This window comes from Lepidochelys kempii, chromosome 5 (assembly GCF_965140265.1).
Source record: "Lepidochelys kempii isolate rLepKem1 chromosome 5, rLepKem1.hap2, whole genome shotgun sequence".
Taxonomy (NCBI): Eukaryota; Metazoa; Chordata; order Testudines; family Cheloniidae; genus Lepidochelys; species Lepidochelys kempii.
In genome coordinates this window covers 41,786,408-41,802,486 of record NC_133260.1, presented here as the reverse complement: position 1 = coordinate 41,802,486, position 16,079 = coordinate 41,786,408, and the positions used below count along the sequence as shown (strand labels likewise).

The following is a 16,079-nucleotide window of genomic DNA, read 5'->3' as shown; positions in this document are numbered from 1 at the left end:
AAACACCTCGAGCATTATCCTGGAGTATATGGAGAACCGGGCTAAGAGACGCCAGCACAAGGAGGATTTTGATGAGGACATGGACACAGACGTTCCTGAAAGCACAGGCTGTGGCAATTGGGACATCATGGTGGCAGTGGGGCTGGTTGGTACAGTGGAACGCTGATTCTGGGCCAGGCAAACAAGCACAGACTGGTGGGACCACATAGTGTTGCAGGTATGGGATGACTCACAGTGGCTGCAAAACTTTCGCATGCGTAAGGCCACTTTCCTGGAACTCTGGGAGTTGCTTTCCCCCACCCTGAACCGCAGGAGTACCAAGATGAGAACTGCCCTGATAGTTGAGAAGTGAGTGGCAATAGCGCTGTGTAAGCCTGCACTGCCTGACTGCTACCAGTCAGCTGGGAATCAATTTGGAGTGGGCAAGTCTACTGTGGGGGCTGCTGTGATCCAAGTAGCCAATGTAATCATTGACATTCTGTTATCAAGGGTAGTGACTCTGCAAAATAAGCAGGTGATACTGGATGGCTTTGCTGCAATGGGATTCCCTAACTGTGGTGGGATGATAGATGGAACGCATATCCCCATCTTGGCACCGGACCACCTTGCCAACCAGTACGTGAAGTGCAAGGGGTACTTCTCAATGGTGCTGCAAGCACTGGTGGATCACAAGGGACGTTTCATCGACATCAACGTGGGATGGCCAGGAAAGGTGCATGACGCTCCCATCTTTAGGAACTCTGGGCTGTTTGAGCAGCAGCAAGAAGGGACTTTCTGTAAGGCAACCACTCTACCCCCTTCAAAATAAAGTAATTATTGTTTTGAAACCATGCATTCTTTCTTTATTAATTAAAAAAAAAAGAGACAATGGACAAGGTATCCCGGGTGGGGTGGGGGAGGAGGGAAGGACAAGGCCACATTATTTATTTAAGCCACACTAAAAATCAAACTGTTTGAATGACAGCCTTCTGTTGCTTAGGCCATCCTCTGGAGCAGAGTGGCTGGGTGCCCGGAGCTCCCCCCCACGTTCTTGGGCATCTGGGTGAGGCGGATATGGAACTTGGGGAGGAGGACATGCGGTTATACAGTGGATGCAGCGGGGGGCTGTGCTCTTGTTGGCTTTCCTGCAGATCCAACAGACACTTCATCATGTTCGTTTGCTCCCCCAACAGATGTTTCATCATGTCCGTTTGCTCCCCCATTAGCCTCAGCATTGCATCCTGCCTCCGCTCTTCGCGCTCACTTTATTCTTTCCTGGCCTCTGCCACTGAATACCTCCATGCATTAAGCTGAGCCCTATCAGTGCGGGAGGACTGCATGAGCTCGGAAAACATGCCATCACAAGTGCATTTTTTTCACCTTCTAATCTGTGATAACCTCTGAGATGGAGATGATAGAAACGTAGAAACATTTGCACCTGGGGGGAGATAAAAAGGGAGTAAAATTTAAGATGATACATTTCTGAGAACAAAAAGGAGACTCTTTCATAGTGAATCAAGCAATTCACAGCAGACAGCACCTGTGCTTTAGGTACAAGGTCACATTTTGCCTTTTACATTGAGCGCCTGCCGGTATGGTGACACATCACACACAGCTGGGCAACAGAATTCGGTTTCCAGTCAGCCACGGTAAGCCTTTTGGTAAGCGGGATTGGCTTTTTACACCTTCATAACATGTGGGAATGTTTTCAAACTGCAGCACCCTCCCTTCCCAGAGCAAGCAATGGGTTGGGTTTCACATTTAAAAGTAGGGGCTGCGGTTTTCGGGTGGATGTGCAGCACACACCTACCCCCACCCCACTGTGTGGCTATTCTCCGGGATGATCCCTTCACACCTCCCCCCCGCCATGTGGCTATTCTCTGGGATGATCCCTTTTAGCCAAGCGCAAACAGCCCAGCATGAACGGGGTCCTTTTACTGTTCCCTTACAAAAATTCCCCTATTTAAACCAGCTGACCATGAATGATATCACTCTCCTGAGGCTAAGACAAAAAGATATAGACCGGATGTTGCTTGAATGCAACCAAAACTCAGGACCATTCACTGCCATGCTTTGTGCTGCAATGATTCAAGAATACTTGCTTCTGGTTTGGCATGGTAAAGTGTCCTACCGTGGAGGACGAAATAAGGCAGCCCTCCCCAGAAACCTTCTGCAAAGGCTTTCAGAGTACCTCCAGGAGAGCATCCCAATTCTTCAGGGCAAATCAAACATTAAACCCTATTGCTTTTAAACCCTGTACTGTAGTTATAAATGTGCACTCACCAGAGGTGCTTTCTCCAGCTTCAGGCTCGGGGATCCCATCTTGGGTGGGTATTGGCTCCAGGGTGATGAAAAGGTCCTGGCTTCCGGGGAGAACGGATTCACCACTTGCCTGCTATGCATTCTCCTCCTCCTCCTCTTCTTCCTCATCCCCCAAATCCTCCTCCCTGTAGCACAAGACTCCCCCCTTGCAGATGTCCATGGACAGTGGTGGGATAGTGGTAGGGTCCCCCACTAGAATGCCATGCAGCTGATCCTAGAAGCAGCATGTATGGGGCTCTGACCTGGAGAGACTGCTTGCCTCCTTTGTTTTTTGGTAGGCTTCCCTGAGCTCCTTAACTTTCACACGGCACTGCTGTGTGTCCCTGTTGTAGCCTCTGTCCAACATGCCCTGTGAGATTCTGGCAAATATATTTGCATTTCTTCTTTTTGATCGGGGTTCGGCCTGCACAGATGCTTCTCCTCATACAGCAATCAGATCCAGTGTCTCCCTTTTGGTCCATGCTGGAGCTCATTTGCAATTCTGGGGGGACTGCATTGTCACCTGTGCTGCTGAGTTCGCCACGCTGACCGAACAGGAAATGAAATTCAAAAGTTCCCAGGGCTTTTCCTGTGTACCTGGCTAGTGCACAGGAGTTCATAGAATCATAGAATATCAGGGTAGGAAGGGACCTCAGGAGGTCATCTAGTCCAGTGCCCTACTCAAAGCAGGACCAATACCCAATTAAATCATCCCAGCCAGGGCTTTGTCAAGCCTGACCTTAAAAACTTCTAAGGAAGGAGATTCTACCACCTCCCTAGCTAATGCATTCCAGTGTTTCACCACCCTCCTAGTGAAGAAGTTTTTCCTAATATCCAACCTAAACCTCCCCCACTGCAACTTGAGACCATTACTCCTTGTCCTGTCCTCTTCTACCACTGAGAATAGTCTAGAACCATCCTCTCTGGAACCACCTCTCAGGTAGTTGAAAGCAGCTATCAAATCCCCCCTCATTCTTATCTTCTGCCGACTAAACAATCCCAGTTCCCTCAGCCTCTCCTCATAAGTCATGTGTTCCAGACCCCTAATCATTTTTGTTGCCCGTCGCTGGACTCTCTCCAATTTATCCACATCCTTCTTGTAGTGTGGGGCCCAAAACTGGACACAGTACTCCAGATGAGGCCTCACCAATGTCGAATAGAGGGGAACGATCACGTCCCTCGATCTGCTCGCTATGCCCCTACTTATACATCCCAAAATGCCATTGGCCTTCTTGGCAACAAGGGCACACTGCTGACTCATATCCAGCTTCTCGGCCACTGTCACCCCTAGGTCCTTTTCCACAGAACTGCTGCCTAGCCATTCGGTCCCTAGTCTGTAGCTGTGCATTGGGTTCTTCTGTCCTAAGTGCAGGACCCTGCACTTATCCTTATTGAACCTCATCAGATTTCTTTTGGCCCAATCCTCCAATTTGTCTAGGTCCCTCTGTATCCTATCCCATCCCTCCAGCGTATCAACCACTCCTCCCAGTTTAGTATCACCCGCAAATTTGCTGAGAGTGCAATCCACACCATCCTCCAGATCATTTATGAAGATATTGAACAAAACCGGCCCCAGGACCGACCCCTGGGGCACTCCACTTGACACCGGCTGCCAACTAGACATGGAGCCATTGATCACTACCCGTTGAGCCCGACAATCTAGCCAACTTTCTACCCACCTTATAGTGCATTCATCCAGCCCGTATTATAGTTCAAAGTGCTGTCCAGAGCAGTCACAATGGAGCACTCTGGGATAGCTCCCGGGGGCCAATACCGTTGATTTGCATCTGCACTACCCCAAATTTGACCCAGCAAGATCGATTTTAGCGCTACTCCCCTCGCCGGGGAGGAGTACAGAAGTTGATTTTAAGAGCCCTTTAGGTCGACGGAATAGGGTTGGTTGTGTGGACGCAGTCATTTTTAAATCGACCTAACACGGCTAAATTCGACCTAACCCCGTAGTGTAGACCAGGCCTTAGGGTATGTCTACACTACGAAATTAGGTCGAATTTATAGAAGTCGTTTTTTTAGAAATCGTTTTTATACATTCGAGTGTGTGTGTCCCCACAGAAAATGCTCTAAGTGCATTAAGTGCATTAACTCGGCGGAGTGCTTCCACAGTACCGAAGCAAGCGTCGACTTCCGGAGTGTTGCACTGTGGGTAGCTATCCCACAGTTCCCTCAGTCTCCGCTGCCCATTGGAATTCTGGGTTGAGATCCCAATGCCCAATGGGGCTAAAACATTGTCGCGGGTGGTTCTGGGTACATATTGTCAGGCCCCTCTTCCCTCCATCCCTCCGTGAAAGCAGCAGCAGACAATCATTTCGCGCCTTTTTTCTTGAGTTACCTGTGCAGACGCCATACCACGGCAAGCATGGAGCCCGCTCAGGTAACCGTCACCGTATGTCTCCTGGGTGATGGCAGACGTGGTACTGCATTGCTACACAGCAGCAGCAACCCCTTGCCTTGTGGCAGCAGACAGTACAATAGGACTGGTAGCCGTCATCGTCATGTCTGAGGTGCTCCTGGCCACATTGGCCAGGAGCGCCTGGGCAGACATGGGTGCAGGGACTACATTAGAAGTGACTTGACGAGGTCATTCTCTTTAGTTCTGCAGTCAGTCCTATTGAACCATCTTATGGTGAGCAGGCAGGCGATACGGACTGCTAGCAGTCCTATTGTACTATCTTCTGCCGGGCAGGCAAGAGATGAGGATGGCTAGCAGGCCTATTGTACCATCTTCTGCTGAGCAGCCATGAGATGTGGATGGCTTGCAGTCCTTCTGCACTGTCTGCTGCCAGCCAAAGATGTAAAAGATAGATGGAGTGGATCAAAACAAGAAATAGATCAGATTTGTTTTGTACTCATTTGCTCCCCCCCCCGGTCTAGGGGACTCATTCATCTAGATCACACTGCAGTCGCTCAAAGAGAAGGTGCAGTGAGGTAAATCTAGCCATGTATCAATCAGAGGCCAGACTAAGCTCCTTGTTCCAATAAGAACAATAACTTAGGTGCACCATTTCTTATTGGAACCCTCCGTGAAGTCCTGCCTGAAATACTCCTTGATGTAAAGCCACCCCCTTTGTTGATTTTAATTCCCTGTAAGCCAACCCTGTAAGCCATGTCATCAGTCGCCCCTCCCTCCATCAGAGCAACGGCAGACAATCATTCCGCGCCTTTTTTCTGTGCGGACGCCATACCAAGGCAAGCATGGAGGCTGCTCAGCTCACTTTGGCAATTAGGAGCACATTCAACACCACACGCATTATCCAGCAGTATATGCAGCACCAGAATCTGGCAGAGCGATACCGGATGAGGAGGCGACATCAGCGCGGTCACGTGAGTGATCAGGACATGGACACAGATTTCTCTGAAAGCATGGGCCCTGCCAATACATGCATCATGGTGCTAATGGGGCAGGTTCATGTGGTGGAACGCCGATTCTGGGCTCGGGAAACAAGCACAGACTGGTGGGACCGCATAGTGTTGCGGGTCTGGGACGATTCCCAGTGACTGCGAAACTTTCGCATGCGTAAGGGCACTTTCATGGAACTTTGTGACTTGCTTTCCCCTGCCCTGAAGTGCATGAATACCAAGATGAGAGCAGCCCTCACAGTTGAGAAGCGAGTGGCGATAGCCCTGTGGAAGCTTGCAACGCCAGACAGCTACCGGTCAGTCAGGAATCAATTTGGAGTGGGCAAATCTACTGTGGGGGCTGCTGTGATGCAAGTAGCCCACGCAATCAAAGATCTGCTGATATCAAGGGTAGTGACCCTGGGAAATGTGCTGGTCATAGTGGATGGCTTTGCTGCAATGGGATTCCCTAACCATGGTGGGGCCATAGACGGAACCCATATCCCTATCTTGGCACCGAAGCACCAAGACGGCGAGTACATAAACTGCAAGGGGTACTTCTCAATAGTGCTGCAAGCTCTGGTGGATCATAAGGGATGTTTCACCAACATCAATGTGGGATGGCCGGGAAAGGTACATGACACTCGCATCTTCAGGAACTCCGGTCTGTTTCAAAAGCTGCAGAAAGGGACTTTATTCCCAGACCAGAAAATAACTGTTGGGGATGTTGAAATGCCTGTAGTTATCCTTGGGGACCCAGCCTACCCCTTACTGCCATGGCTCATGAAGCCGTACACAGGCAGCCTGGACAGTAGTCAGGAGCTCTTCAACTACAGGCTGAACAAGTGCAGAATGGTGGTAGAACGTGCATTTGGACGTTTAAAGGCGCGCTGGCGCAGTTTACTGACTTGCTTAGACCTCAGCGAAATCCATCCCACCACCAACCTCAGCCTGGTCCAGTCCACACAAGAGATCCACTTCCTGGACACTACAGTGCTAATAAACAATGGTCACATAAACACCACCCTATACCGGAAACCTACTGACCACTATTCCTACCTGCATGCCTCCAGCTTTCACCCTGACCATACCACACGATCCATCGTCTACAGCCAAGCTCTGCGATACAACCGCATTTGCTCCAACCCCTCAGACAGAGACAAACACCTACAAGATCTCTGTCAAGCTTTCTTATAACTACAATACCCACCTGCAGAAGTAAAGAAACAGATTGATAGAGCCAGAAGAGTTCCCAGAAGTTACCTACTACAGGACAGGCCTAACAAAGAAAATAACAGAACGCCACTAGCCGTCACCTTCAGCCCCCAACTAAAACCCCTCCAACGCATTATTAAGGATCTACAACCTATCCTAAAGGATGACCCAGCACTCTCACAAATCTTGGGAGACAGGCCAGTCCTTGCCTACAGACAACCCCGCAACCTGAAGCAAATACTCACCAACAACCACATACCACACAACAGAACCACTAACCCAGGAACTTATCCTTGCAACAAAGCCCGTTGCCAACTGTGTCCACATATCTATTCAGGGGACACCATCACAGGGCCTAATAACATCAGCCACACTATCAGGGGCTCGTTCACCTGCACATCCACCAATGTGATATATGCCATCATGTGCCAGCAATGCCCCTCTGCCATGTACATTGGTCAAACTGGACAGTCTCTACGTAAAAGAATAAATGGACACAAATCAGATGTCAAGAATTATAACATTCATAAACCAGTCGGAGAACACTTCAATCTCTCTGGTCACGCAATCACAGACATGAAGGTCGCTATCTTAAAACAAAAAAACTTCAAATCCAGACTCCAGCGAGAAACTGCTGAATTGGAATTCATTTGCAAATTGGATACTATTAATTTAGGCTTAAATAGAGACTGGGAGTGGCTAAGTCATTATGCAAGGTAGCCTGTGTCCTCTTGTTTTTTCCTACCCCCCCCCCAGATGTTCTGATTTAACTTGGATTTAAACTTGGAGAGTGGTCAGTTTGGATGAGCTATTACCAGCAGGAGAGTGAGTTTGTGTGTGTATGGGGGTGAGGGGGATGTGAGAAAACATGGATTTGTGCAGGAAATAGCCCAACTTGATTGTCATGCACATTGTGTAAAGAGTTGTCACTTCGGATGGGCTATCACCAGCAGGAGAGTGAATTTGTGTGGGGGGTGGAGAGTGAGAAAACCTGGATTTGTGCTGGAAATGGCGCACCTGATGATCACTTTAGATAAGCTATTACCAGCAGGACAGTGGGGTGGGAGGAGGTATTGTTTTATATTCTCTGTGTATATATAAAGTCTGCTGCAGTTTCCACGGTATGCATCCGATGAAGTGAGCTGTAGCTCACGAAAGCTTATGCTCAAATAAATTGGTTAGTCTCTAAGGTGCCACAAGTACTCCTTTTCTTTTTGCGAATATTCCCACTGTTATTACTGCTTGCTGTGCGCTCCACAATATCTGTGAGAGTAAGGGGGAGATGTTTATGGCGGGGTGGGAGGTTGAGGCAAATCGCCTGGCTGCTGATTACGCGCAGCCAGACACCAGGGCGGTTAGAAGAGCACAGGAGGGTGCGGTGCGCATCAGAGAAGCTTTGAAAACCAGTTTCATGACTGGACAGGCTACGGTGTGAAAGTTCTGTTTGTTTCTCCTTGATGAAACCCCCCGCCCCTTGGTTCACTCTACTTCCCTGTAAGCTAACCACCTTCCCCTCCTCCCTTCAATCACCGCTTGCAGAGGCAATAAAGTCATTGTTGCTTCACATTCATGCATTCTTTATTCATTCATCACACAAATAGGGGGATGACTACCAAGGTAGCCCAGGAGGGCTGGCGGAGGAAGGAAGGAAAATGCCACACAGCACTTTAAAAGTTTACAACTTTAAAATTTATTGAATGCCAGCCTTCTGTTTTTTGGGCAATCCTCTGTGGTGGAGTGGCTGGTTGGCCGGAGGCCCCCCCACCGCGTTCTTGCGCGTCTGGATGAGGAGGCTATGGAACTTGGGGAGGAGGGTGGTTGGTTATACAGGGGCTGTAGCGGCAGTCTGTGCTCCAGCTGCCTTTGCTGCAGCTCAACCATACACTGGAGCATACTGGATTGATCCTCCAGCAGCCCCAGCATTGAATCCTGCCTCCTCTCATCATGCTGCTGTCACATTTGAGCTTCAGCCCTGTCTTCAGCCCACCACTTACTCTCTTCAGCCCGGTCATTTTGTGCTTTCCTGCACTCTGACATTATTTGCCTCCACGCATTCGTCTGTGCTCTGTCAGTGTGGGAGGACAGCATGAGTTCAGAGAACATTTCATCACGAGTACGTTTTTTTTTCTTTCTAATCTTCACTAGCCTCTGGGAAGGAGAAGATCCTGTGATCATTGAAACACATGCAGCTGGTGGAGAAAAAAAAAAGGGACAGTGGTATTTAAAAAGACACATTTTATAAAACAATGGCTACACTCTTTCAGGGTAAACCTTGCTGTTAACATTACATACATAGCACATGTGCTTTCATTATAAGGTCGCATTTTGCCTCCCCCCACCGCGTGGCTATCCTCTCAACCCTCCCCCCTCCCCGTGGCTAACAGCGGGGAACATTTCTGTTCAGCCACAGGCAAACAGCCCAGCAGGAACGGGCACCTCTGAGTGTCCCCTGAAGAAAAGCACCCTATTTCAACCAGGTGACCATAAATGATATCTCACTCTCCTGAGGATAACACATAGAGATAAAGAACGGATGTTGTTTGAATGCCAGCAAACATACACTCAATGCTTTGTTGTTCAATGATTCCCAAGTACGTGCTACTGGCCTGGAGTGGTAAAGTGTCCTACCATGGAGGACGCATTAAGGCTGCCCTCCCCAGAAACCTTTTGCAAAGGCTTTGGGAGTACATCCAGGAGAGCCGCCAATGCCAGGGCAAATTAATCCTTTCACACGCTTGCTTTTAAACTATGTCTAGTATTTTAAAAGGTACACTCACCGGAGGTCCCTTCTCTGCCTGCCGGGTTCAGGAGGCAGCCTTGGGTGGGTTCGGGGGGTACTGGCTCCAGGTCCAGGGTGAGAAACAGTTCCTGGCTGTCGGGAAAACCGGTTTCTCCACTTGCTTGCTGTGAGCTATCTACCACCTCATGATCATCATCATCTTCTTCGTCCCCAAAACCTGCTTCCGTGTTGCCTCCATCTCCATTGAGGAGTCAAACAACACGGCTGGGGTAGTGGTGGCTGAACCCCCCTAAAATGGCATGCAGCTCATCATAGAAGCGGCATGTTCGGGGCTCTGACCCGGAGCTGCCGTTCGCCTCTCTGGTTTTCTGGTAGGCTTGCCTCAGCTCAGTTTCACGCAGCACTGCTTCGGGTCCCTGTTATGGCCTCTGTCCTTCATGCCCTGGGAGATTTTGACAAAGGTTTTGGCATTTCAAAAACTGGAATGGAGTTCTGATAGCATGGATTCCTTTCCCTATTCAGCGATCAGATCCCGTACCTCCCGTTCAGTCCATGCTGGAGCTCTTTTGCGATTCTGGGACTCCATCATGGTCACCTCTGCTGATGAGCTCTGCATGGTCACCTGCAGCTTGCCATGCTGGCCAAACAGGAAATGAGATTCAAAAGTTCGCGGTTCTTTTCCTGTCTACCTGGCCAGTGCATCTGAGTTAAGAGTGCTGTCCAGAGCGGTCACAATGGAGCACTCTGGGATAGCTCATGGAGGCCCAATACCGCCGAATTGTGTCCATAGTACCCCAAATTCGACCCGGCAAGGCTGATTTAAGCGCTAATCCACTTGTCAGGGGTGGAGTAAGGAAATAGATTTTAAGAGGCCTTTAAGTAAAAAAAAAAAGGGGCTTCATCGTGTGGACGGGTGCAGGTTTACATTGATTTAACGCTGCTAAATTTGACCTAAAGTCCTAGTGTAGACCAGGCTTAGTCTCTATCTCAATGTGATAATGTGTCAAAACTACAAAACTCCCTTATTTCACTAGAATTTTTACCTTGAATTAGCGAATTCAAGTTAGGAAAACCTCTTTTTTTCCCTATCAGGAGATGTGTGCCCAAAGGGATGCCTTCAAGGAGCAGCTTCCATTCTCCAGAACACAAGGATTGCAACTGTGGCGGGCCCTTGTGTGTGGCGCAGAAGGTGTGCAGTGGGGAAGACTCCATGCATACAAAGGTCAGCTCTAATTTGGCCCTCAAAATTTAAACACTGTGATTTAAGCCTAGCTATAATTAAACAAGCTGAAATTCATACAGATTTGATTCTCAATCATACTTTTTTAGGCTAGACTTTTAATTTAGCGCTGTGAAAGTCGCACTACAATTCTCATGTATATAGATTGAGCTCCCACCCTGTTGTGAATATGTGCACACTGGCTATAGCTCAAGTTTCCCACTCAAGGGTGGTGTCATTTATTGTTAATGTATCATAGAATCATAGAATATCAGGGTTGGAAGGGACCTCAGGAGGTCATCTAGTCCAACCCCTTGCTCAAAGCAGGACCGATCCCCAATTAATGTAAATAACTTCTATTTCATCTTAGGCTTTTCTCCAGAGCTTAACTGTTCCTATGGTTTTCCTTGCAGAAATTTCTGCAACCCAACTTCTGCCTCAATGAGAAGACCTTTTATAATTTGAGTTGGAGATAAAAGGCCCACCTGAAGTGACCTCAGAGTCCGCCAAAATAATTCTGCACCTCTATGCAGAATTCCAGCACCTTTCATCAGTATGACTTAACAAAAGAGCCCTGCACTCCTCTGCGGGGTCCTCCTATCTGCTACTGTCATAGTCAAAATAATGGATAAGTGTCAAAAGTGCATAAGTCAATGGGATTTGTACTTCTAAGACACTTAGGGCATGTCTACACTGCAATTAAAAACCCATGGCTGGCTCATGCCAGCTGACTTAGGTTCGTGGGGCTTGGGGCTGCCGGGCTGTTTAATTGCAGTGTCAACTTCTGGGCTCAGGCTGCTGGGACCCACCCCCATTCAGGGTCCTAGAGCTTGGGCTCCAGCCCAAATCTGGAAATCTACACTTCAATTAAACCACCCCACAGCCTGAGCCGCGCAAGCTGGAGTCAGCTGGCATGTGCCAGCCATGAGTATCTAACTGCAGCGTAGACATAACCTTAGAAATGTCTGAAAATCCTAACCAGTTTGATTATTTCAAAACAACAAGTATAATTTATTTCTTGAACATAGCCAAAATATTATTTTTTGTGAAGTAAAGCATTTTTGTAAGCAAGATTTTTTGGTCTACACTAAAGAAACAAAACCCACTGGGGCAATCAACAGAACAAAGAAATTATTTCAGAGCAGATAGCCCTTGGAAGGGAGAATGCATATATACAAACACAGGCTTAGGGGCAACTATTATATGTATAATTCTCCAAAAACCTTTCAAAATTGGACAGAAAAAAAGAGGTGCCAAAACATCATATTATGGACTTGATCTTTTTACTAGGCTCTGCTAACTTGTGACTCATTGTTGATCCAGCAGAGGGATCGGATCATCCCTGCATTGAAACACTGTAGTTTGGCTTCTGACTCCTCATACTTTGAGCAAAGGATTCCTTCACATAAAACAGTGCTGGAAAATGGCATTGCAGATGTGCATGGCATTGGAATAGCAATAATATTTTTCCATTCTTATCTTCAAAGCACTCCACAGCATGAGGTCAGGATATCTAAAAGGCTTCCTAAAGGTCCATGATGAAGATTGTGGTTGACAGCTCCACTCCACTGGCACAATGGAACTTTCAACAATAAAGGTAAAACTTGTCTGTACTGGAGTCAGAACTTCATGGAGAGGGTTGAACTCTCCCAAGAACTAAGAACTATCACAAACCTCACCACTTTCCACTCCAAGTGCAAAATGCATTTCTTTGACTAGGCCTCTCTCATATAAACACATAGCAACAGTATATTTATAAAAGACAAAACAATCCCCCCTCCTACCACAACAAGATGCTCCTTTACACGTGCTTCTCTGGGGAAAGGATAAGAGAACAAACAAGACGTAACAGATGTGTAATCACATTGTTTAATGCACTACTGGAAGGTGCTCAGGTACTATCGTGATGAGCTCAGTATAAGAGCTTACTCAGAATAGAATTTTTAAAATACTGTAGGATGCCAACAAGGCTAATTTAGATAAATGAAATAACTAGTTGAAATCCTTTCATTTATCTAAATTAGCCTTGTTGGCATCCTACAGTATTTTAAAAATTCTATTCTGTGTAAGCTCTTATACTGAGCTCATCATGATAGTATCTGGGCACCTTCCAGTAGTGCATTAAGCCACGTGATTACACATCTGTTACATCTTGTTTGTTCTCTTAATCTCTTGCCAGGGGCAGAAGCATGTGTAGAGTGTCTTACTGTAGTGGGAGGGAGGGTTGTTTTGTTTTGTGTTTTTTATAAATATATTGTTGCTGTGTGTTTACATGAGAGAGACACCTGGTCAAAGAAATGTGCAACACCATTTTCCAGCACTGTTTTATCTGAAGGAATCCTTACTTCAGAGGATGAGGAGTCAGAAGCCAAACTACAGTGTTTCAGTGTAGGGATGATCAGATTCCTCAGCCTCAGAAACAACTCTGACATCACAATCAAAAAGGCTGACAAAGGAGGTGCTGTCATCATCATGAATAGGTCAGAATATGAACAAGAGGCTGCTAGGCAGCTCTCCAACACCACTTTCTACAAGTCATTATCCTCTGATCCCACAGAGGGTTACCAAAAGAAACTATACCATCTGCTCAAGAAACTCCCTGAAAAAGCACAAGAACAAATCTGCACAGACACACCCCTAAAACCCCAACCAGGGGTATTCTATCTGCTACCCAAGATCCATAAACCTGGAAATCCTGGACGCCCCATCATCTCAGGCATTGGCACCCTGACAGCAGGATTGTCTGGCTATGTAGACTCCCTCCTCAGGCCCTACGCCACCAGCACTCCCAGCTATCTTCGAGACACCACTGACTTCCTGAGGAAACTACAATCCATTGGTGATCTTCCTGAAAACACCATCCTAGCCACTATGGATGTAGAAGCCCTCTACACCAACATTCCACACAAAGATGGACTACAAGCTGTCAGGAACAGTATCCCCGATAATGTCACGGCAAACCTGGTGGCTGAACTTTGTCCTCACCCATAACTATTTCACGTTTGGGGACAATGTATACCTTCAAATCAGCGGCACTACTATGGATACCTGCATGGCCCCACAGTATGCTGACATTTTTATGGTGGACTTAGAACAACGCTTCTTCAACTCTCGTCCCCTAATGCCCCTACTCGCGCTACATTGATGACATCGTCATCACCTGGACCCATGGAAAAGAAGCCCTTGAGGAATTCCACCAGGATTTCAACATTTCCATCCCACCATCAACCTCAGTCTGGATCAGTCCAGACAAGAGATCCACTTCCTGGACCACTACTGTGCTAATAAGCGATGGTCACATAAACACCACCCTATACCGGAAACCTACTGACTGCTATGCCTACCTACATGCCTCCAGCTTACATCCAGACCACACCACACGATCCATTGTCTACAGCCAAGCTCTATGATACAACCACTCCAACCCCTCAGACAGAGACAAACACCTACAAGATCTCTATCAAGCATTCTTACTACTACAATACCCACCTGCTGAAGTGAAGGCACAGATTGAGAGAGCCAGAAGAGTTCCCAGAAGTTACCTACTACAGGACAGGCCCAACAAAGGAAATAACAGAACGCCACTAGCCATCACCTTCAGCCCCCAACTAAAACCTCTCCAACGCATCATCAAGGATCTACAACCTATCTTGAAGGACGACCCATCACTCTCACAGATCTTGGGAGACAGGCCAGTCCTTGCTTACAGACAGCCCCCCAACCTGAAGCAAATACTCACCAGCAACCACACACCACACAACAAAACCACTAACCCAGGAACCTATCCTTGCAACAAAGCCCATTGCCAACTGTGTCCACATATCTATTCAGGGGACACCATCTTAGGGCCTAATCACAGCAGCCACACTATCAGAGGCTGGTTCACCTGCACATCTACCAATGTGATATATGCCATCATGTACAAGCAATGCCCCTCTGCCATGTACATTAGCCATACTGGACAGTCTCTACGTAAAAGAATCAATGGACACAAATGAGACGTCAAGAATTATAACATTCAAAAACCAGTCGGAGAACACTTCAATCTCTTTGGTCACTTGATTACAGACCTAAAAGTGTCAATTCTTCAACAAAAAAACTTCAAAAACAGACTCCAACGAGAGACTGCTGAATTGGAATTAATTTGCAAACTGGATACAATTAACTTAGGCTTGAACAGAGACTGGGAGTGGATGGGTCATTACACAAAGTAAAACTATTTCCCCATGTTTCTCCCCCCCCCCCCCACCGTTCCTCAGACGTTCTTGTCAACTCCTGGAAATGGCCCACCTTGATTATCACTGCAAAAGGTTTTTGCTCCTCCTGCTCTCCTGCTGGTAATAGCTCACCTTACCTGATCACTCTTGTTACAGTGTGTATGGTAACACCCATTGTTTCATGTTCTCGGTGTATATAAATCTCCCCACTGTATTTTCCACTGCATGCATCCGATGAAGTTAGCTGTAGCTCACGAAAGCTTATGCTCAAATAAATTTGTTAGTCTCTACAGTGCCACAAGTACTCCTTTTCTTAATGCGTCACAAGTTAGCAGAGCCTAATGAAAAGATCAAGTCCATAATGTGATGCTTTGGCTCCTCTTTTTGTCTGCCCAATTTCAAATATCTAATTAAGGAATGATGAAAAAAGAGAAGTCCCAACCTAACTTACTGAAAAAATGCCACTTCTCATTTTTAGCTTTACACTTTTAAAAGTATGTTGTCTCTTACCCACCAACCTGACCCTAAACGGGGGTGTATGCCATGGGGTCCTTTATCTCTCTGTGATGGTGACTTCAGAGTTTGAATTAGTTTGTTTTCTTTTAAATAGATTCTGCTCTCCTAAGATATTTCTTCAAGGCATAACAGACGCTGGCCTCATGGTGTAATCTGTCCTAAAACCCAATGTCTGGGACAAAGTTTCCATTTATAGTCTGGAAATGAGATGACATCCCCTGTCACCCATTCCCAGCTTCTTGCAAACAGAGGCTAGGGACACCATCCCTGCCCATCCTGGCTAATAGCCATTGATGGACTGATCCTTCATGAATTTATCTAGTTCTTCTTTGAACCCTGTTATATTCCTGGCCTTCACAACATTCTCTGGCAAGGAGTTCCACAGTTTGACTGTGAGTTGTGTGAAAAAATACTTCCTTTTGTTTGTTTTAAACCTGCTGCCTATTAACTTCATATGGTGGCCCCTAGTTCTTGTGTTATGAGAAGAAGGAAATAATACTTCCTTATTTACTTTCTCCACACCAGTCATGATTTTACA

General features: G+C 47.0%; 1 protein-coding gene across 4 annotated transcripts in view; it reads right to left on the bottom strand.

Moving 5' to 3' along the window:
* CWC27 (CWC27 spliceosome associated cyclophilin) overlaps nt 1–16,079 on the bottom strand; it is a 229,388-nt gene that overhangs the window by 38,734 nt on the left and 174,575 nt on the right. Inside the window, exon 13 of one of the 4 annotated variants that reach the window (XM_073344054.1) lies at nt 8,560–9,038. The exons of the other annotated variants lie outside the window; for them this stretch is intronic. Coding sequence (XP_073200155.1) covers nt 8,803–9,038 — 236 coding nt within the window. The 3' untranslated portion in view covers nt 8,560–8,802. Of the gene's footprint in view, nt 1–8,559; nt 9,039–16,079 lie in introns of those variants that run through there. 4 annotated transcript variants of the gene reach the window in all.